Genomic DNA, 24,233 nt, shown 5'->3' with positions numbered 1-24,233 from the left:
TGGTCACTAATAGCATGAATAAGCAGGGGACCCTGCAAACTGTGAAATCAACCAGCTGAACAAGAAGTACACACTTGTGCAATAGTGACACACAGCCTCCATGGGTAACCTACTGATCTCTGATTGGTCATGGACAGAACTCATATCTGGTAGTAGAAACCAAGTCAGAATCCCATGTTCAGGAAACTCATAGACTTTACAGGGAAGCTCCCCACTGCTCTCTGGAAAAGAAGAGGGGGCTTGTACACCAAAAAACAAAAAACAAAACCCTCTCAAATAACTTTGCTTATCATCTTTAACCTAAGCTTCTCTCCCTCTAGCTTGTTTTACAGAAGGCATAGAAAATAGAGAACTAAGATACATCAACAAGACAAAAGTATGAGATGTGCCACCTCTACCACATCTGTAGGGGCCCAGGAGAAATTGCAGAAGAAGCAGAGGTATCAACACAGCCCTTACTGACAGCCTGACAACTAGCCCCAGGGAAATGTGACAGACACAGTAATCAATTAAAACCCAGCAAAGCAGAAATCTAGAGGCTACACATAACTCAACACTAATCAGACTGCCAACAGGTTTTCCATGGCTCAGGCAACATTGCAGAAGAGAGGGTGCACACATTGTAAGAACCACAGAGTGGGTAGGAATACCCAGAGGCACAGTCTCACAGAGACAAACTGAGGTCTTTGTGACCCCACAGTGAATACTGTAACTCCATTGAAGAGAGCCCCCAGAGTAACAGGAGCAGGGACAAGGTGATAAAACAGTGTACATGTAATACATAAAATAAAATTTAAAATTTAAAAACTGGCCACAGAATTATTCTGTTCAGGTCTGAGTTTGAGCAGGATTCAATTCCATATATCTAAAAACAGAATTCTATTGGGGTCATGGTGGCAGAAGCCTCTGGACCCAGGCCATAGGAGAAACTCATCTTTCTCCTTGCTCACTCATCAGATTCACTTGAAGAAGTTAGCCACCATTTTTTAAGGATGCTGAGCAATTTCTAGAGAAGCCCACAAGGTGAGAAACCAAGGCCTCCTGTCAACAACCTCTTGGAAAAGACTCTGAAGCACGTCAAGCTTCTCTGCTATAGTAAGGCTGCTGCCATGAGAAACCAGAGCCTCACCATGTACCGTATACACTCATGAAAAACAACACTGTGAACCCTCATTCAAAATCCCTTAGCTTGTACAATGCTACATGGCAGAAGATCAGCAGCAATAGTACTCATGATCAAATGGCTTGTATAATGAAGCAGAGCTGGAATTCTAAATTCAGGTCACAATCATTCTTATGAGCTGATACAAGAAACAAAATTCAAAAATATTTTAAGATTACCATCTCTTTCTCTTTAAATTCAGCCTAGATGACTAATTTTCACCTATGGGAGAGAAGCAAGTAGCAATTTTAGATGAGGCTTCAATATGATGTTATGAATACTGAAAATGAGTTGGACTAAAAAAGGAATGTGGTTGGGTGTGGTGGTGCGTGCCTTTAATCTCAGCATTTAGGAAGCAGAGGTAGAAGAATTGTCATGAATTCGAGGCCACCCTGAGACTACATAGTGAATTCCAGGTGCTAAAGCAAGACCCTACCTTGAAAAACAGAAACAAAACAAAACAAGAGGAATGTGTATAATTAAAGTTTAGAAATTATGTAATTTTAGCTCTTAGATAACTACAGATATCACATATATCTTTTGAAAGCAGCAATTTCATTAACAACTACCTTAACTCTATGAATTTATGAAAATATGGAGTCAAATTCTAGCTAAGCGTTTAATGACACAGTTGGGGGTCAGGCATTATACAAAGGCACTGTTTATGCTTATCGGCATTTGGTTCCAGATCACTAATATTCATTTATCAGGGACAACTGATCAAAATTAAATTTATGAATTTTATAACTTAAAGATGTGATACCCTCCAATAAGCATTAAATGATTACCTAGAGCATACTGATGAATATAAACCTCACATGGATTAAAACACAGCATTCTGTATGAACCATATTATCTGAGCATTGAAAAGTGAAGTATTGCTTGAGTCACAGAGCCTACAACTAATTCAGTCCTCAAGTCTAAATCTTTTTTTCACCCTTTCTTACATCATGGATCCTTAGTGGAAACTCAAGGATTACACCTACTCGACTATGTTTTTCATGTCCTATTTTTAGGAAATTTTTTTTTTTTTTTCCTTTCTCAGCGAAAGTGATTAGGATCTTCTGTGTAAAATACCCTTTTTAATGGTAACGTGGAAAAGGAAACAGCAAGAATCATCCCCATCACAACATCCAGTCCAGAACAAACAAACAGTGTGCAGCACCTCTGTTTTGTTTCTAAAACAAAATTACAGAGGAAGAGGATTGTTGGGAACCAGTCAGTTCTTTAGGACTAAAATAAATCTAGATCAACTAACAGTCCACTATTGATTTCTGTAGTTCTATTTTTCTGCTATTTTGACTTAGGATTGAAAGATTGTTCATACAGTTATTACCAGTTATTGTCACCAACTTGTCACATCTGAGGAACGTGCTGTTTTGGGCACAGATCTCAGATCAGGGGCTCCTGCCTGTACCTTCATGGAGAACAGCACAGACATACCCCTCCTGGGAGAGAGGGTGCTTCCTCCCTTCTGAGGCCTGGGCAAAGGAGGGGTGGACAGGACATGTATATGCAGCCTCCACAGCCTGTTCCCTTTGATTGTTAGGCTCATTTAACACTTACCCTGTAAGAATCCCTTCATACAAGATCTCTCTTTCCAAATGTGAAAATTAAAAGCAATCTTTTGCTTGCTTTTTTTCTTTTTCCATTTTTTTTGTATTTTTTTAAGTATTTTATTTATTTATTTGAGGAAGAGAGAGAAATAGAGAAAGAAAGCATGGGCACACCAGGGCCTCTCGCCACTGCAAACAAACTCCAGATGCATGCACCACCTTGTGCATCTGGCTTATGTGGATACTGGGGAATCAAACCTGGGTCCTTAGGCTTTGTAGGCAAATGCCTTAACTACTGAGCCATCTCTCCAGCCTCCATTTTACTTTTTATTTTTGGCTTTTTGACACAGGGTCATCTTGTAAGAGCCTTAGCCTCCAGAATGCATTACCACAGTTATCTTCTCATTTATGTTTTTAGTCTTCATTGGATAGACAGACAAGTGCTCTACACATTTGAACAATTCAACCATTACTGTCAAAATAAGACTTGGTAGGGGAAATAAGTGAGAATATTTTTAAAGGAACAGATACAGGTCATAAGACATGAATTCTACAAAATATTTACTTGTGTATAATGCAGTTGAAATTATACATCTTTATATCTTTGTAACTTTTAGACATGCATTAAGTGGTTTTGATTCATCAAAATACTTTTTCTTATAAATATTAGGAGATAACTACTTTCAAAACTTGCATTATTTGACAATGTCCTATCTTCTGCTAACCCCATCACTCTCCAAATGTTCTACAGAGAAAACAGCGCTCGGCCTTGAGTGACAAATAATCATTACTAGGGTCATCACAAATAATTAAAAAAGAACACTCATTTCCACCATATTATAAGGAGCAATACTTCAGGGAAGGACAAGCTTTCAGAAATAGGTCATCTGAGCTGGAAGGAAAGAGTTGTGTTTTCCTACATTTCTTTACTAAACAAAAGAATTCTGTGCCCTACAGAAATTGCTAATGTAACCAACTAACATAAGAATGGCTTCAAGTGTCTAGATCTCAAAAGTCCAGAATTAAGTCTGAAAGAAACTTAACAGCAGCCCTAGAATTATTGGTTTTTTTTTTGTTATACTTGTATGTGTGTGTGTGTGTGTGTGTGTGTGTGCGTGTGCGTGTAACTGGAACATGCTGGCCCAGATTAATATAAAAAATGCCCCTGTAACTCTTCAGTCCCTGGTACAAATTTCCTCATGGGCTGCTCTTAAGGCATTAGAGAATGTGACCTCCTTTTCACCTTTTCACCCTCCCCCCTCCCCTTCCCTGCATTTCTCCCTCTATGTTTCCCTTCTCCCTCTCTCATTCTAAGAAGAATCAATGTGCCAGTCTTTGACCATTAACTGTGAAGAGCCATCAGAAGACAGCCGTGTCTGTGTCTTCTGGTTGTGGCCACATAAAAACAGTGCCTTCCACCCCTTGTCCAAGCAAAGCAACACTAATTTCAATGGGAGAGAAGCAGAGTGCAATTGTCATCCATGGCCAATCTTAAGGCCACCTTTCCATATTGTGACTTTATAGTCTAATTTTTTAGTTTTGAATGCTGGCTTGTCAGTTTTTAGTTATATGACTTTGGACAAGTTCTCTAAATGTTCCATGTCTCAGCTTTCTCCATCTGTTAAGTACTTTATAGGCATTGTGAAAATTAAATCAATTCGTATCTTCCAGAGAAGGAGATTTGGGAGAAAGCTAGTTTCTTTTAGGTAGTTTCAGTTAGGGACAGGAGCCCAAAGAGAGCCAGAAGATGCCACCTGGCCTTGATAGAAATGGGACTCTTGACTGATCCAGATCTATCCACGGCAGATGCAGCGCCCCTGCTGCCCACAGTCTAGGACAATACTACCTAGGTAGCCTGGCTTTTGGGGTCTACCCTTTGAATCTACAAACTAGTCAGATCTTCTCCTTCCACACTTGAATCTGATGAAAGAATTCTATTTTCAATCTACAATAAAGGTTTGTCCTCGCTGTTTCCAGCTCTCTCTGCCCTGTGATCTCTGTCTCGACACAAGTAAGTCTGGCTTCTCCCTCCCCTTCAGCCAAGCTGGGTGGGGGTTGAGCTGAGCACTGGGTGAGTTTCTGCTTGCCTCTGCTTTGGGGTAACTTCTCATATTAATCACATGTATGACTTTTCTCTGATCTCTGAGTTTACCACATGTGTGTTTCCTTAGCACTCTAGATCTACCACGTGGGTTATCAACTATAAACCTTGGGCCTGCTGCCTGTGCAATTTCTCTAAACTCGGCGTAGCCATGGATATAACTCTCTTTACTACACATTTTCCACTGCCTCGGTGCGCACGCGCACTCTCTCTCTCTCTCTCTCCTATTATTAAGCCATAATCACTTACTTTTAACTTTATTCCATGGGGAAGCTCAAGATAGATGTTGTGCTTTCCACACGTGTGTGTTTCTTCTAAATCTCCTTACACAAACTCTTAGGTTCTATCTTTCATGTTCTTGTGGCTCTGCTTCAGCCTCTCCCTAGATCTCAATTTCTTATAAACAAATCTTGCAGACTATGGTACGCTTTCCACATGAGTGCAAGTTTACTATCTTCCACATGCTTGTGACTCTGCTCCACACTTTTCCTAGACCCAATTTTTCCTAAAATAAATGCCACAATTTGTGATTTCTCTCAATAACTAATATTTATCCTTCTTGAGTCTGCTTTTAATCAATTCTTTGTTAAAATAGCATAAGAACTCAATACTGGGGTTCACAGCTTGGGAACCCCTCCTCAACCCCCTATCCTTCATCACCAGGTTCTTTTAAACAATTTGTGGGAAAAAATAGTAAAGAAGCAATTTTCTTTTGTCTGTCCAAGGCTGTACTGGTTATCATGTGATCGGCTGGTAGAATGTGGCTACTGGTATTGTCATGCTACTCTCATTACTTCTTAGAAGTACTGTTCTTTCTACATGCCCTTAAAAAATGTTAGTGGGTATTTATTAATCATTCCCAGAGTGACAAGAACTATCTGAAGGCCTCTTTGCATGCACAATGCATTCAATCTTCTTGAGGTAGATCCTTTTATTACTCCAGTTTTGCATGTGAGCAAAGTGAAGTTCAAAGGAATTAACCAGTTCCATCCTGGTTAGTCATCAAGGAAGTAATAAGATTGGATTCAAGCCCAGAGCAAATAATCTTTACAACGATTCCTGATAACCTCACTGGTACTCTATAATTTAAAAAAATTTAAGAGACTTCCAGATAAAGATGGGCTACAGCCTTCCATCTCATGTGGTGAAGCAGAGTCAGGATAAGGATAAATAGAAGGAAAAAAGAAAACACCTTTGGACATTCACAAAGAGCATGACAGAATACCAGGAAAATACAGAGAAGATGGTGTGCAGCCCATGGGGAAGTAAAGTAAAGCCTGCCCTCAGAACCCGCCTACAGCCCACACAAGCCTCAAATGCAGTAGCTCAGACAGGAGCCCCCCAACCCCAAAGGGTCAGCAGTGGAAAGGAATTTCTTTCTGTCCCTCTGAATGACTTGGGAGGTCAATGACCAGATGCCTTCTAAGATGGAACCTATAAGCTACCCTCAGGATCTGAAAACAGGGAATAAGCACAAGTCTAGGGGCCTTAATTTAACCTGTGATAGTCCCAAAGTAAAGTGCACAGAAGGCGACAAGTGTAGGGAACCTGATGATGTTGCTGGTCCACCAGTTTTTTGTTTTTTGTGTTTTTTTAATTTTCTCTGAGTGGTACTGGGATTGAGTCCTCAAGAAGAAGATCCCTGTGGTGGTTTGATTCAAGTGTCTCCCATAAACGTAGGGGCTCTGAGTACTAGGTTCCCAGCTGATGGAGATTTGGGAATTAATGCCCCTTGGAGGCAGTGTATTGTTGAAGGCAGGCTTATGGGTGCTATAGCCAATTTCCCCATGCCAGCATTTGGCACACTCTCCTGTTGCTATTGTCCACCTTATTTTGGCCAGGGGTGATGTCCACCCTCTGCTTATGCCATTGTTTTCTCCTACCACCATGGAGCTTCCTCTTGAGTCGGTAAGCCCAAATAAACTCTTTTTTCCCAAAAGCTGCTCTTGATCAAGTATTTTCTGCCAGCAATGCAAACCTGACTGCAACAGTAATGTTAGTACCTAGGAGTGGTGTAATTTGCTGCAAGACACCTGACTATGTGGCTTTGGCCTTTTGGGGATTATTTTCAAGGGGAATGTGAAAGAATTTGAAACCTTGGCCTGAGTGACACCTTGCAGTGCTGTAAGTACAGCTTGATGTACTATTCTGGTCAGAGTTAAAAGACCTGAATCCAGTAAGGACTATGGGCTGTGAGGTTTGGCTTATGAGGGTAAGAAAGAACTTTCCTTGGACTGGGCTAGAAGCAGTTTGTATGAGAGGCTTGCTGTTATGGCCACATCCTGAGAAGTTGTGCAGAGTTGCTTTGTGTAGAAACAAACTGATGTGTATAGAGGGATATGGCACAGAAAGAAATCCTTTAGGCCAAACCTGCTGCCTATTCAACTGTAATTGCATGAGAAATTGCAACAATTGAGATTGGGCCAGCTGACCTGCATTGGGACAACAATAAGAATGCAGTTTTTTGAAGGGGCCTAAATGCTCAGAGTGTCCTGTTCTTCAAGGTCAGCTTTATTCCCCCCTGGATTAACAAACTGGCTCTCCACCTGGTATTGTAGAGTATAAGAAAAGCAGGACAAAGAGGGTCACTGATTTTGCAACAGGGTCTTGTGTTTTGGAAATGGCCATGGACAGTGTGTGGCAGGTTTGCTAGATTGCCTGCATGGAAATCCAAGGGATCTGTGAAGATGAACTATGGCTTGCAGTGGAGACCCAGTAGAGATGCTGGGACTATGAGATGGCTGCTAAGGAAAGCTGCCAGCCCCAGATGCAGTTTTCCAGGATTGTGAGTAGCCCAGCAGGAGGGGCAGAACTGGAATTCCAGACACTTGTTGCTGGCTAGGATTATTGGACATTTGACATTGACTAGAGTTGTTGGACTTGACGCTATAGAGTATGATGTTTGTCCTGGTTGTTTTAATCTTGTGTTGGCTGAATATTTCTTTGCTATGCCCAATGCCATCTTTTGCAGTGTGAATATTTATTCTGTGACATTATGGTTTTTTGGGGGTGGGTTCAGTATTATGGCTCAGTTTAAAAGACCTTGGATTTGGGGGATGTTTGAACATCGTTAGGATTGATTAAAAATATGGACTGAATGCTTTGCATTTTGCATCATGGGTGGTTTTCAGTTTATGGGGGCCAGGGCAGAATGTAGTGGTTTGATTTAGATGTTCCCCATAAACTTAGGTATTCTGGGTGCTAGGTTCCCCAACTGATGAAGACTTGGAAATTAATGCCTCTTGGAGGCAGTGTATTGTTGGGAGGCTTATGGATATTATAGCCAATTTCCCCTTGCCCATGTTTGGCACACTCTCCTGTTGCTATTGTTCACCTTATGTTGGCCAGGGTTGATGTCTACCCTTTGCTCATGCCATTGTTTTCCTCTGCCATCATGGAGATTCCCCTTGAGCTTGTAAGGCAAAATAAGCTCTTTTTTCCCCCACAGGCTGCTCTGGCTGGGTAATTCCTACCAGCAATGCAAACCTGACTGCAATAATCCCCAGTAAAATCAGAAGAAAAATCAAAGTGAACAGATGTGCAATCACAAGAAAGAAAGACAAGCCAGGCATGGTGGTGCAAACCTTTAACCCCAGCATTCAGGAGGCAGAGGTAGGAGGATTGCTTTGAGTTTGATGCTACTCTGAGACTTCATAGTGAATTCCAGGTCAGTCTGGGCTACAGTGAGACCCTACCTCGAAAATCCAAAAAAGAAAGAAAGACAAGAAACTTGAAAGAGCTCAGGAACATCACTCCTCCAAGACCACTAGATCCTTACTCCCTACCTGCTGAACTCGAAAATACTGAAGTTGACAAAGTGCCAGGAGATTTCAAAGCTTGCTAGGAAAACTGATCAAGGACGCCAAAGAAGATGCAAACAAGCGAATGAATTCAATTCAGGATTTGCAGATGAAAGTGACAAAAAGGAAAAGGTAGCAGAATGGATGAGACAATCATAGCAGGATGAAAACAGAAGAAAAAAATAGCAAAACTAAAACTTAAAAAAAAAAACAAACACTGGAAGTTCTCGAACTGAAAAACTTGACAGATTAAGCGAAAACCACAATGGAAAGCACCAGCAATGGACATGCCCAAGAAAAATAAAGAATAGCAGTGATAGAGGAGGCTAACAAACCCCACATCCAAATATCAATGCAGGGGAAAAAACAGAGCTTACCTCCAACATCCAAGAACTCAGATATAATCAAGTGACCAAGCCTAAGAATCTACCAGATAGATGAAGGGGGTAAGATACAAACTAAAGACATAGACACTCTATTCAATGAAATTATAGCAGAAAATTTCCCAAGTATGGAGAAAAAAATGGAAATCAAACATAAGAGGTATTTAGAATTCAAAATAGACATAAACAGAAGATCTTCCCCATGTCATTTTATAGTAAAGATGGTAAAAATACTGGACAAAGAAACAGTATTAAAAGGAGTAGGGGAAAAGCCACAAATTCAATTACAAAATCAAATACATGAGAAGGACATCAGACCTTTCACTGGCAATTTTAAACAGTAGGTGTTAGGTCAAGACAAAATGGAGTTACAGCAGCCATTATCGCTTCCTTGCCTAACAATGTCCCAGGTCTAGGTTTTCTGCCCCCTTATCTCCCACGTGGTCACTTCTGGTCTCCCACCCTATGGCTAATGTAAAGAACAAAGGAGTTCCTTCCCTTCTTCACCTTCTCCCAACTGAACAGCTCTCTACAGCGCACTATCTGTAATCCCAAAGCTGACTGCTCCAGTCTTGAGAGTCAGTCTGAACAGATCGTGTTCCATCCCCCGAATAAAAGCTTCCATCTTTGCCTCAGAGTGGTCTCCATGGCCTTGGTCATTCCTAAACCTTACACTAGGGAATAATGAAATGATGTGTTTTGATAATAAATAACTTCCAATCAAGATTCTTATATCAAGCAAAGCTATCTTTTAAAACTGATGAATAAATAAAAACATCTCAAGATAAGCACACTGAGGTAGTTCATGACCATCAAACCAACACTGTGAAAGTTACTTAAAAAGGAATACTATACACAAAGGAGAAAGGACACAGGAAATTGAATTGCATAAGAGTGATAGATAAACATAGGAAAGTTGGTAAGGAATCCATCATTCCTAATATGGTGAATCAGCAGACCTCCAATACTAATGGGGGAGAAAGTAAAGAAAAATAGTAATGAAACCGACCAGAAAAACAAACAAAAAGGTTACATTAAAACATCTCTCAATAATAACCTTAAATACAAATGGCCTCAAGTAAGCAATAAAGAGACCCAGACTGGCTGACTGGATTTAAAAACTAGATTCAGATACTGGGAAGATGGATTCAGTGACTTAAGGCACTTGCTTGCAAAGCCTATCAGCCCAGGTTCAATTCTCAAGCCATGTATGTAAGCCAGGGCAAAAAAAAAAAAAAAAGGTGCAAGTGTTTGGAATTCATTTGAAACGGCAAGAGGCCCTGATGTGTGCATGTATACACACACAGACACACACAACGCAAATAAGTAAGTTAGAAAAATTCAAAAAGAACTAGATCCAATTATCTGATGTTTTAAAGAAACACATTTACTGGCAGAGACACCCACAGATAGAGAGTCCAAGAGTAGAAGTCACTTTATCAAGTAATGGAGGCTAAAAACAAGCTGGCATAGCTATTCTGATATCTGATAAAGTAAAATTCAAATCAAAGTTAGAAGGGCTAAAGAAGGCCACTAAAATATTAATAAAGATGCAGAAAAGGCCATTGACAACATTCCAAATTCCTCAGCCTAATTCCCTGAAGTGACTGGAAATAAAAGGAAAAGACATCAACACAATAAAGGTTCTATATAACAAATCTACACTCAACATATTACTACATGAAGGAAACTGAAAACATTTACTGTAAAATCAGAACAAGGCAAGTATGCCCTCTCTCTCCACTCTTACTCAAAGTTTTAGAGTGATGAGACAAAGGAAGGAAATAAAAGGGATATAAATAGGAAAGAAAGAAGTGAAATCTGTATTTGTAGAGAGCATGAATATATCCTAAATATACTCCACCAGCAAATTCTTAGATATACTAAATACTTTCAGAAAAGTAGCAGGCTACAAAAATCAGCATACAAAAACAGTAGGTTTAACAAAAAATTCCAATAGCAAGCTTACCAAGAAAGAAGAAAAAAAATCCCATTAATAAGACCATAAGTAATACCCAGGAATATAAATCATGAAGGAGGTAAAAGATCTCTACAAAGAACATTTTAGGGCATTAAAGAAAGAAATTGAACAAGACATTAGAAGATAGCAAGACTTTCCATACTCAAGGACTAGAAGAATTGGTATTATGAAAATGGTTACATTATTGAAAGCAATTTACCAATTCAATGCAACCTCCATCAAAATTCCAATGATGAGAATTAAAAGAAGAATCCTAAAATTCATAAGCAGCCACAAACAAACCCATATAGCCAAAGCCATCCGAAGCAGAAAGTGCACTACTGAAAGTATCACAGTATATTATGTTGTCATATACTCCACAGCTACAGTAACAAGCACTGCACTGCACTGGTACAACAGCAGGTGTGCACCCCAACAGAGCAAAGGACCCAGGAATAAACCCACACTGCTATGCCCATCTCATTTTCAACAAAGATGTCAAAAAACATACATTGGAAAAAGCCTCTTCAACAAATTGTGTGTGTGTAAAACGGGATATATGCATGAAGAAGAATTAAATGAGATCCATGTTTCAAATGCATAAAAATCAAATGAAAGTGGATCAAAGACATGCATATTATCTTGTAAACTTTGCAACTTCAAGAGGAAAAAAAACACGACATAGGCAAGGGCTTTCTAAAAGAAAGCAGCACAGGAAATAATCAAGATTTCACAAATGTGAGTCCATAAAAACTAAAAAGCTTCTGCATGGCACAAGAAAATATACCAGAGTGAAGAAACAGTCTACAGCATGAGAAAAACAACTTTGCTATTTATCAATCAGACAAGGTAGTAGAAATATATAGACTATAAAAAGAACTACAAAAATTAAACACTAAAAACAAGTCATCTGATAATGAATGGACTAATGATAGAATAGACAGAGTTCAAAAGAAGAAGTTCAAATGACCAGTAAACCTTTGAAAACATGTTCCATATCCTTAGCTATCAGGGAAATGTAAACTAAAATTGCTTTGAAATTCCATCTCATACCAGTCAGAATGTCTATCAAGAAAAAAAAAATGACAACAAATGATGGTGAGGATGTGGGGAAAGAGGAAGCTTTATGCTGCTGGTGGCAATACAAACTGGTATGGCCACTGTGAAAATCAGTATAGAAATCTGTCTGAAAACCCTAATAAAAGACATACCATATGATTCAGCTATACCACTCCTCAGAATATACCCTAGGACGCTAAGTCAGCAAACCACAGAAACACTTGCAAATCCTTGTTTATGACTGTACCATTCACAACAGCCAAGAAATGGGAGCAGCCTACATTTCTAACAACAGATGAATGGATGGAGAAAGTGGAATGCTTATACACATAAGCTTTATTCAACCATAACGAAAATGAAATCAGGAGAAGTGCAGTAGAATTAGAAATCACTATGTTAAGCCAGATACAAAAATATTCCATGTTCTCTCTTATGTGCAGAATCTATATTTAAATCTCCGTGTGTGTGTATGTGTGTGTGTGTTGAAGCTAGAAAGGGGACCACGAGAGGAGAGGAATCTTAAGTGCATGTGGACTATATGTGACATGAAAACAGGGGATTATTTGAGTAGAAAAGGAAACTAGCACCAAGGGGGAGGGGAACAAATTAGAATAAAGTATACAACATATGTATGAAAATAACATAAGGAAGCTCATTACATTATGTGCTAACTCAAAAAATTTTTTAAATTCAAGATTAACAAGAGAGCAAGAAAAATTATATGTGCACAAGAAAGCAAACACTGTCTGAAGTTAATGCACCTATAAACTTAACACTGACTCTGGAAGTCATATACTGCATCTTGTCAGTGGTCCTACTTCAGCAGCAAAGTTACTTTATCAAACTAGAACAACCAGCTGAGCATGGGTATTCTGCTTCTCTTCAGTTCTCTTCTCTGAAGTGTAATTTTCACAGGAAGAAATTTTGAACAGGGCCACATAAATCTGAGAATGGAGCTAGGGGCGGGGAGAACAGAGAATGGGAAGAACAAGGTGTTTGGAAACCCTCTCTTTAAAAAAAAATTAGTAGAGAGAATGGGTGCACCAGAGCCTCTAGCCACTGCAAATGAACGCCAGATCCATGTGCCACCAGCTTACATGGGACCTGGAGAATTCAGCCAGTGTCCTTAGGCTTATACAGGCAAGCATCTTAGCTCCTAAACCATCTCTCCAGCCCTGGAACCCCTCTCCTGATTAAGCTTCTCTAGTAAAGTCAATGAAGGCCCTTTACCTCATGAGACGTTTACCATGAGTAAACTTTTCAGGAAACTATGAAGAAAGTGCTCACACACCACATCCTGCCACCACAGGTTAAAACAATGAAGGAGGAGAGGTTGTACGATCAGTTTATCAGGAGCCCAGTACAACTCTATGAGGAGCTTTGGCCCAGCTGGAGACCATGGTTGAGCCCATTTGGGTCGGCTGACCTGGAGTAAGCAGTGGGATCTTGGCTGAGACTCAGGTTGCACATTCATGTAATCAAATCTAAATCACCTGCTGGAGAGATTGCTTAGTGGTTAAGGCACTTGCTTGCAAAGCCTGAGAACCCAAGTTTGATTCCCCAGAACTTATGTAAGCCAGCTGCACATGGAGGCACATGCATCTGGAGTTTGTTTTCAGTGGCTAGAGGCCCTTGAGTGCCTATTCTCTCTTTCTCTCTATCTGCCTCTTTCCCTCTCAGAAATAAATAAACAAAAATAAAATATTTAAAAAAATCTAAATCACTTGTCCATAAAATGGCTTAGAGCTAAAGACTGATATAACATGTGTTGCCAAGGGAGTAGTGGGACTGCAGCTCCCACTTGATAAGAATGCAAGATACAGCCCCTTTGTGAGAGTTGGAAAATCTGTTATAAAATCAAACATTTACCTCATATGAGATTACAATTTCAAGAAAAATGAAAGACAAAGCTATCCAAATCTTTATATGCTGATGTTAACTGTAGCTTTTTTTTTGGTTTTTAGAGGTAGAGTCCCACTCTAGCCCAGGCTGACCTGGAATTCACTATGTAGTCTCAGGTTGGCCTCGAACTCATGGCGATCCTCCTACCTCTGCCTCCCAAGTGATGGGATTAAAGGTGTGCACCACCACACCTGGCTGTTAACTGTAGCTTTTATTCCTCACGCAAGAACTTGAAAAATGTCTGTAGCTGGTAAATTAAAAAAAATGTGGTATTTAGTCATATCATGGGATGATAAGTTATTAAGCAATGAAAAGAAGCAACTACTGAGTACACCAAGTATTAACCCAAGTAAAAGAAGCTAATACAAAAGTCTACACTCGCCGGGCATGGTGGCGCACGCCTTTAATCCCAGCACTTGGGAGGCAGAGGTAGGAGGATTGCCATGAGTTCGAGGCCACCCTGAGACTACATAGTGAATTCCAGGTCAGCCTGGGCTAGAGTGAGACCCTACCTCAAAAAACCAAAAAAAAAAAAAAAAAAAAAAGTCTACACTGTCTATCATTCCATTCGTATTTCAAGAAGGAATGGCAGAACCACAGAGACAAAGGCAGACCAGTGATTTTCAGAGGCTAGAGGTAGAGAAAGAAGAGATCTGCTACAAATGGTGTAGGGGAGGATACGAGGTGACAGCTCTTGACTGTCGACATGACTACATGACTATTTTACACCTATTGAAACGCCATGTTGTGTAGTTAAGATGGGGCATTTTATATGTAAATTATACCTTAAAACAGTTAAGACTTTTTAGCTTAGACCATCCTTTGATGAATATAAATAGGAAGAATGTATGCCCTGCAGTTATTTTTCATATAGGAGGAATCCCTTCATTTGGCCTGAATGATTTTGTTACATATTACTCATGGGTTTCTCAGTTCTTTTATTTATTTATTTATTTATTTTTACTTATTTATTGAGAGAGAGAGAGGGAAAGAGAGAGATGGAAGGGGCACACCAGGGCCTCTAGCCACTGCAAACAAACTCCAGATGCATGTGCCACCATATGCATCTGGCTTACCAGGATTCTGGGGAATCGAATCTTGGTACTTAGGCTTTGCAAGCAAGTGCCTTAACCACTAAGCCATCTCTCCAGCCTTTCCAAGTTGTTACTGTGGGAGACTGTTTATACTATCAGCATCATTTAGGCTAACTCAATCCCTCTCAAGACAAAGTTGTGTTGGGTACCAAGGTTTTAAATACTAAGTATCATCTTCTTGAGTGTATAGAATCATAATCCCTGGCATAATATCTAGAGTTGTCAGATAAAATTTGAATCAAAGAATTATGATAAATAGCAGATAATTTTTAGTATGGTGATATCCAACATATTGTATTAGACACACTTTTAATTTGCTTTACTGGGAACCTTAATTCTTCAAACAATTCACTGATATATTCACGTCACTGCGATAGGTGTTTTTAGTACCCACCCTCCAACCCCCTTCCACTGCCATGGAACTACCCTTACTTCTAAAGTAACTGTGTAGCAACACTAAGGCACAGACTACTCCTTTTGAACTACTGAGAAGTAATTGCCTTAATATCTGTGATTGAAAGACTCAAGGCACTGTTAGAAAAAAATCAGCATTTGAGCAAAATCCTCAAGTGACTGTTATGTACATTGATGTTGTAAGTGCTAATTTAGAATTCTGTAGTTTACAACTTCCAGGTCAAGTACATACAAGCTGGACCAAAGGCAGGGAGTGAGAAGGACAGGAGAAACATTCCAATGGGGAGAGAGGGGAATCAATGGATGGTAAATAGATGGCAAAGGTGAGCATAAGTCTAGCACAGGTGTTTTTTGACTGATGATGAAGTTATGCCCAATACACTCACTGTAAGTTGAAAATATCCATAGTTGACAATGTAGCTAATATGACTATTTACCAAACGTTACAGTTCAGCAACACAGTAAGTGCTGGCTGTTTACCCTTTTCACTGGAGGCTACTGGGGAGCTGCAGTTCATGGCCACTGTCAGGCCTCATGGAGTAGCTTACTATATATTACTGGCCTAGAAAAAGATAAGAATTCATAATTTGAAGTATAGTTCCTACTGAATGTGTATTGCTTTCACAGTCTACCTAAAGTCAAGCCATTAAAATCTGGAGACCATCTGTACTTATAAATAATATGATTGGAAATGGTTCTCAACTTGAGCACACATTGTAATCATTTGAGAGCCTTAAGAAACACACTAATACCTGGGTTCTAGTCCCAGTGATTTTGACTTTAAGGAAAAGCCTATGTATTTAATTTTTAAATGTTCCCCACTGATTCTGAAATACAGTTTCAGTTAAGAACTGCAAATATGGACACTTTAAGTTGACTTCCTTTCACAGAGAGCAGTGATTCTCAGCCCTAACTATCCTTAGGAGTTACCTGGGTAACTGTAAAAATCCATAAGCATCCAGAATCTCTAAGGACACTCTCTGGTTTAATTGGTGTTAAAGACTAGTTTTATGCATCAACTAGCTTTGGACCAGGGAACCCAGAAATCCAGTAGAACAGTATGTATGGATGCATTTGTGAGGTGTTTCAGAAATGCAGGGGAGCTGAGTAAAGAAGATCCTCTTTTATGGTGGGGTAGGCCCCATCCATCCAGTTCATACAGGCTGGCTGTGGGGAACAGGAAGAGGAAAAAGATGTCTAGCCTGTCTTCTGGAGCTGGGATGGCCAACCCCTTTTTCCACACATCAGAACTTTAGGTTCTTTGGTCTCTGGGGCTCACAGCAGTAGCCTCCAGTGTTTTCAGGCTGTAGGGTTCAGAGGCACCACCAGCTTTCCTGGACTCTGGCTTAAAAACAGAAGATTATGGTGCATCTTTGCCTGTAATACACAAGCAATTCCCAGAATAAATCTCCTCTGGTATATCTATAAATATCCTATTGACTCTGGAAAACCCTATCAATTAAGCTTTCAATCTTTTAGAATTCCTAGTTGGTTGTCATGTGCATTCAGGTTTAGACTTGTGTATTCCAAACATTCAGTTTAATAGGCAATTGTTAATTTAGTGACTACATTTTTCAAGTTAAGTGTAAAATGAGGAGGGAACTTAGTGCTAATGGACTCCACACCTTCTAGCTAGGTGAAATACTGACAAACATGTTTTCCCTTACTTGTTAGAATTTCACATCGAAATGTACAAAACTGGAATTAGCTGAAGTTTCCACTGTTTCAAATCATAATGTAAATCCAAATAAATTAAAAAAGACTGCTACAACTGGATGATCATGTATGAAATTAGCATTACGCAGGCATTCAACATTCAATATGAAATAAAATCATTCTAATCCAAATCGTTATTATATATGTAAGACAAAATAAGACACTCAGGGAAGAGAGGAGGGAGGAAATGACGTATCTAAAATGTTTTTAAGTCAAGGTTCACAGGAAAGTCTGTGTCAGGATTCAAGCAAATATTTATAGTTTAAAAATACGTAGAAGAATATTTAAGTAATTTATATGCTAATTTGTCACTACAGTATTATTTCACATATGTATAGAATAAAAGGCATTCTTGAAAATGTATGACTTTTCAGAAATGAAAAAGTGGCTTACCTCTTCCCGATGATTCTTAATTGGCATACAAAGAATACTTTGTGTCTTGTAGCCTGTAATTTGGTCAACTTCGGCATTGAACCGAGGATCCTAGTAAGAAAAGAGAAATTCAATTTAATGACTGTCCTTTACAAAGATTGATTTGATTTTCCTTACTTATTAGATTACAGCAATCTAACCTTTAACTTACCTTGTTACTCTGAGAAACAATTTTATCATTGTGAAAGGCATTAAATCATGTACATACATATTATCTTTGAGAAAAATAAGTACAGGAGTAGTAGGTAGTATTTATGAAATGTAAACAACCCCCACCACAAAACCAGACTTGAAGAAATGCTCAAAAATAAATATCCAAATTATTTAGATAGCATTATGATTTAAGAAACTGGGCTTGGGGCTGGAGAGATGGCTTAGCGGTTAAGCGCTTGCCTGTGAAGCCTAAGGACCCCAGTTCGAGGCTAGGTTCCCTAGGTCCCACGTTAGCCAGATGCACAAGGGGGTGCACGCGTCTGGAGTTCATTTGCAGAGGCTGGAAGCCCTGGCGTGCCCATTCTCTCTCTCTCCCTCTATCTGTCTTTCTCTCTGTGTCTGTTGCTCTCAAATAAATAAATAAAAAATTTAATAAAAAAAAAAACTGGGCTTGAAGAAATTGTGAAAATAAATGTCCAAATTCTTTAACTTTATGATTCAAGAAATAGTATCTTTCAGTGACAAAACTGGCCTGCTCCCATGTGTCTCACTGCCTGACTTTACTATGCAGCTCATAGAAAAGTGTATCTGTTCTAAAAACTTTTTGAAAAGCCTACCACCTCCCAAATCATCTTTCCGATAAATGACCTGACTTCCTTTGTAAGAGATACTCTGTACTTTTTCAATATTCTGTCTTCCTACATTATGTGTTCATACATTAGAGAGAGAGAGAGAGAGAGAGAGAGAGAGAGAGAGAGAGTGTGTGTGTGTGTGTGTGTGTAAAAGATGCATGGATTCCAGTTGTAAACAATTCCTCATTTCCTAAGTCTCTTTAACTTTTCTTTCTTTTTTTAATTTAATTTAATTTTTTTTTTACAAAGAATGTTATACATATCCAAGAATTCAAAGGATATCTGAGAGGTATAAACACACTATTTTGTAGAGGAGCAAGACCCTATCATTAGGTTATAAAGTTCAGGAGGGAATCATTTTCTTTTCTGGATTCATTACTGTGTTCTCGACACTTAGTGTTTGTTAACAAATAAGGGCATTATTATAACCAATGATATTATCATTATCAAACATGAAGTTTAGTTTATTATAATGTGCAAAAGCAAATCTTGTTCAGTAGGAGTGAAAGCACAGGAAAAAAAAATCAAGTACCAACATAGAAGGTAAGGTCAGAATGGAAACTAACATTCTAGGACACAGAAGTCTCTTAGTGCTGTTCCCTTCAAAGCAATAGCCTTGGGAAGTTACATGCTTCATCCAATGAGAGCATCACTGCTCCATAAACTCTGCATTTGGAATTTCCCTCGGAGAATAATGGAATGTCCACACTAGAAAACCCAGCTTTTGAAGGTCATTTCTATTTTTTTCCTTAAATTAGTCTAAAGTCATGCAAAGACAAAGCTATGAATGAAGTAGGTGATTACACTAGATTCTATCAAATAGGGTCAGAAATGAGGTCAATTCTCCCAAGAGTGCTAAACTGGGATTTAAAGATAATTTCAAAAGAAAAGATGTAAAATCAGCATAAATATTTTGCATTAAATATAAACATTAATGCATTTTCATTTTTTCTGAAAACACACTGAAGGTTATACTGAGACACATAGAAGATCTTATCTCAATGTTTTTATTACATAGGTTGTATTTCATTCTGAGATATTTTTATCTTTAGCTTGCAAGGTATGTAAGGATAGTACAAACAACACTGATAACTTATGAGTTCAAGTTAAGAATGATACACAGTGAATGACTTTACAAACTAGTAAATCAAATATGACGAATAAAAATGTTCCTTCTGGGGCTGGAGAGATGGCTTAGTGGTTAAACGCTTGCCTGTGAAGCCTAAGGACCCTGGTTCAAGGCTCGATTCCCCAGGACCCACATTAGCCAGATGCACAAGGGGTCACATGCATCTGGAATACGTTTGTAGTGGTTGAAGGCCCTGGAATGCCCATTCTCATTCTCTATCTATCTGCCTCTTTCTCTGTCTTTTGCTCTCAAGTAAATAAATAAAAATGAACAAAAAAATTTTTAAAAATGTTCCTTCTGTAATTATTTTGTTAACCAATGATAGCATCACAAAAGCAGTTATGAAGAATAGGCCTTAAGCACCACATGAGCTACTGGGGGATGGGGAGTGGCCATCAACGGTCTGAGCAACCAGAGGTCTAAGCTACTCAGAAGCAAACGCCCTGACAGGATGTACACACCAGTGCAATAGTGGCACACAGCACTGGTGGGTAACCAATAGCTTTATGATTGGCTCTCAGTGTAAAGAACCCAGATCTGGAATTGGGAAACAGATCAGAATCCTACGGAGACAAGGATTACTCTCCACTGTCAAGCTATTACTAGTCTTTAGCTAAAAGAGGGGTTACATACATTAAATTCTCCTTAAATTAATAATGCTTATCTGATTTAAACTATGCTGACTTTACTCTCCGTTGGGGAATCTGTTTTTCTTTTTCAGAAGGTAGCGAGACTGGAGGAGATAAACTACCCCTTGCATTTCAGCCAAGCCACGCGGGAACCACAGAGGAACTGGGGAGACAAGCGACAGTGCTGCTTCCAGGCTGTTCCAGATAATCAGCACCAGGGTGAGGAGACAGATCCTGAGGATACTCAACACCTATGAAAGCAGAGATCCAGAGGCTCCTAAGAGCTCATCCCTGAAACAGACTTAAAACTCACCCACCACAGCTCAGGGAATTTTGGGGAAGAGTGGGCAGAAAGATCGTAAGAGCCACAGGTTGAGACTTCATGCCCAGAGGCATCCTCCCCCAAAAATAATGACTACTGCTTCCACAATGCATAACCCACAACCTCATAGGGAATACCTGAGGAGCATCCCCATGGAATGGGGGCAGGGGCAAGGGAAAATAGGGTACCAACATGTGATGTAGCCATACGAAATATGTTGTTAATAATAATAATTTAAAAAAATAATAAAGATTTTAAAAAGAAGAGGCTTTAACTCAAAGATTGAATCAAAGCAATAGCGTCTGAGATGGAATCAGTAGGACTTTCACAGCTTTTATGGGTCAATGGTTAGCTAAAACCAATAGCAGTTCTCAGTTCAGTCTATACTGAAATGGGTATAATATGCCCTTCAAATCAAGTAGCAAATTCCTGGCATCTCAGAGTTTCCTTTCACAATGTTATCAAGGCAATAGGCACCCAAGACCACTCATCTCACAGCTCCAGGAAACACCAAAGAAAAAAACAAGACTATATTGTTACTAGTTATTCCTTTTACTGCTTATGAGAACATGGTTCCATGGAAACACTCAAGTATTGGATATCCACTTGCCATAACAAAGTAACTGGCAATCAACGTGCGCTCCTGCTGCAGACAGCTGTAACTCTAGACAAGGCCACAGCCAGGGCAGTGGCAGTGGCAGTCAGATGTCTGCCATGCAACACTCTTTTGTCAAAGTAGAGCAACCTTTCTAGTTCTAAAATAAACTCCCAAAGAGGCTGGAATCTGTACAGCAATATGCAGACGTTCTGCTGGTGGAGGCAGGAGAGGGAAGATGACAGAAGAATGATTGGGTTATTCACTTTTGGTATGTAAAAGGAAAAATTCTGAAAGGACCAGCAAAAATTACCTGCAGAAGGCTAAGATAATGGTGATATCAGCTGGGAATATGTGGAGAAACACTGGGATCACAGACTAGCCAGAGTAGATAATTCACTCACACCTCAGACATTCAGTTGACCCAGGGAGAGAATACTTCTTAGAGGCAAGGATTACACCCCAAAGACTAAATAAATTATAAAATAGAATATATTCACCTTAACACATATTGAGGCCAAGCCTGACAGGACTTAAAGAAGCTATCAATAATATTATTCTGTTCCACAAGTCTCATTCTCATTTTAAGGAGGAGAATGGGATATGAATACTGTCCAAAGAGACATAAACAAGGGCTGGGTACAATCAAAAACTAAAGGAACAGGAGAAGCAACCTGTACGAGAGATAAGAAGTCCTCAATAGAAGTTATCCCAAGATGATTCACATGAGAAATCAGTGTTTTAAATATGTTGAAGGATCTAAAGAAAAATATATTTGTAATATATGATAGAAATTTCTGAAAATAAAGGAAAACTATTAAAACAGATAAATGGAAATTCTAGGACTGCAAGATGTAAAATGAAAGTTTACTGGTGGCTTGAACACTAAACTGTTAAACAAAAATATCAGTGAATACAAAGATAAATCAACAAAAAAGTGTCTATTTAGAAAGACTGAGAAGGGAAAAAACATAAAAAGTTGACAGTCTTGGTGTTTTCTTGAAAAATATCGAACAGTATTTAAAATATAATGTATATATCTAAAATTCCAAAAAGAATAAAGCCAAAGAAAAATTAATTAATTTATATCTATCTATCTATCTATCTATCTATCTATCTATCTATCTATCATCTATATTCTATAATGAAGCCACACAAGATGAAAACTTGATACAAAGGAGGGCTGAACACTCATGAGAAAAATGAGGACCAAGAAGAAAGAAAAAGAAAGGAAAATTTAAAAATGTTGTATTATTAATTGTAATGTTGTACTATTAGCTGATAATCTTGTGAAATATCTTCCAAAAGTACAGGCACAATAAAGGTATTTTCTGATGAATTAAAAGTACTGAGCACATCTGTCACCACCGGACATAAGAGATGCTAAGGGGAGTTTTGCAGTCTGAAGGAAAACTGCTAGAACCTAGACTAAGAGCAAGGAAGTGGACCTGAGCATATGAATGAGCGTAAAGGATCAGCATGAAGGTACTGTTTTTAACAAAGCAAGCAAACAGACATAGAAATGGAGAAACTGTAGTTATGCATGTACATTTTGCAGTCTTTTCTTAGTACTGTGTGCTGGCGCACCAGTGGGAAAGACAAAACAAGTGATCAAGTGCAGACATTTTAGTTGCTAACTACCATTCTCTCAAGGGAAAGGAACCAAGGCTTGTTGGAAAGGAGGAGGATGCTAGGGCCTGGCCAGGGAAAGGACAAGACAAGCTTCAAAAACATCTTGATAAGCCAATGAGGCAAAGAGGGAATATAGAACATACACAGAAATAAGCAAGCTAGATATAATTTTAGCATCAGAATAAATAAATAAAATACTAGATCCTAATTCATTAAATAAATCCATGAACCCACAGTGATATAAAAGTAAGTAAATGAAGGCTGGAGAAATGGCTTAGCAGTTAAGGCACTTGCTTACAAAGCCAAAGGACCCAGGTTTGATTCCCCAGGACCCACATAAGCCCAATGCACAAGGTGGTGCATTTGTTTGGAGTTCGTTGGAAGTGGCTGAAGGCCCTGGCATTCCTATTGTCTCCCCGCTCCTTCCAACTCTCTCTCTGTGTGTCTGCCTCTTTATCTCTCAAATAAATAAATAAAAATCTAAAATAATATTTTTTTAAAAAAAGGTAAATAAATGAATGGAGAAGCTAAAATTCCTTACAGCAAAATACCAGCTCATAAACACAGAAGACATGCTAGTGTTAGGAAATCAGTAGATTCTAATACTGATACCACTGTCACCAGTTATGAAATCTAACATCATAAATACTAGGTAAGCTTACTTTATATGCCTCTTGATAAGAAAAGTTGTGATGTAATAAAAAAAAATATGGGCTTAGGGAACGACCCAGTGGATAAAGTGCTTGCCACATAACTGACTGACTGAGTTTGGATCCATCCCAGACACCATATAAAAACTGGAAGCTCTGAAGGGCTTCTGTAATCCCAGGGCAACTATGGCCATCAGGGTGGCAGAGGCAAGAGAATTGTCCAGAAGCTCATAGACCAGCTAGCCTGGCGAAGGAGTGGTAGACAATAAGATCTAAAAATCCTATCAAAATCAAGATGAAAGGCAAAGCCAACCTGGAAGTTGTCCTCAGACCTCCACACAGCCACCATGGCCATTGTAGACCCACATTCATGAACACACACGCACACACACACACACACACACACACACACACACACTGGCTCAGTGGTTAAAGGGACTTATCTGTAATGCCTGGTGGTCCAGGTCTGATTCCCCAAAACTCATGTAAAGCTAGATGCACCAAAAAGTACTACATGCTCTGGCATTCATTTGCAGCAATGAAAGACCCTCCCTGGTACACACATGTACAAATCAATCAATAACACTATTTTTAAAAGATTAAGACAAAATATTGTTCTTGAATAAGATGCTTTATGAATATAAATGTGCATGTTTTAAAATTAATCAAATGTATGGTGAATCTAACTAAAGTCTAAATATGAAAAACATTTTTTAAACTAAAAATCAGGTTAAAAAAAGAACAGAAAAAATACAACAGGTCTTTGTTCCCTTTCCTACAAAAGACCTCCTAAAACTGATGGAATTTTTTGAGTGACAGACAGGAGTATATGATACTTATAGCAAGCTTCCAACCATACCTGAGTTTATACTGATGAAGCAGATTAACAGGAGATGGAATGGCTAGAGGGTC

The 24,233-nt window shown here is 39.0% G+C and overlaps 1 protein-coding gene across 3 annotated transcripts in view; it reads right to left on the bottom strand.

Annotated features, from left to right (window-relative positions):
* The window catches only part of Pde5a (phosphodiesterase 5A), a 140,618-nt gene that overhangs the window by 91,893 nt on the left and 24,492 nt on the right, over positions 1 to 24,233 (bottom strand). For all 3 annotated transcript variants that reach the window (XM_045142947.1, XM_045142949.1, XM_045142948.1), the window contains exon 3: positions 17,541 to 17,630. In XM_045142947.1, the coding sequence (XP_044998882.1) occupies positions 17,541 to 17,630 (90 nt within the window). The remainder of the gene's footprint in view (positions 1 to 17,540; positions 17,631 to 24,233) is intronic.

Source organism: Jaculus jaculus, chromosome 2 (genome assembly GCF_020740685.1).
Source record: "Jaculus jaculus isolate mJacJac1 chromosome 2, mJacJac1.mat.Y.cur, whole genome shotgun sequence".
NCBI classification, from domain to species: Eukaryota; Metazoa; Chordata; class Mammalia; order Rodentia; family Dipodidae; genus Jaculus; species Jaculus jaculus.
This window is presented reverse-complemented; position numbering and strand designations above follow the sequence as displayed.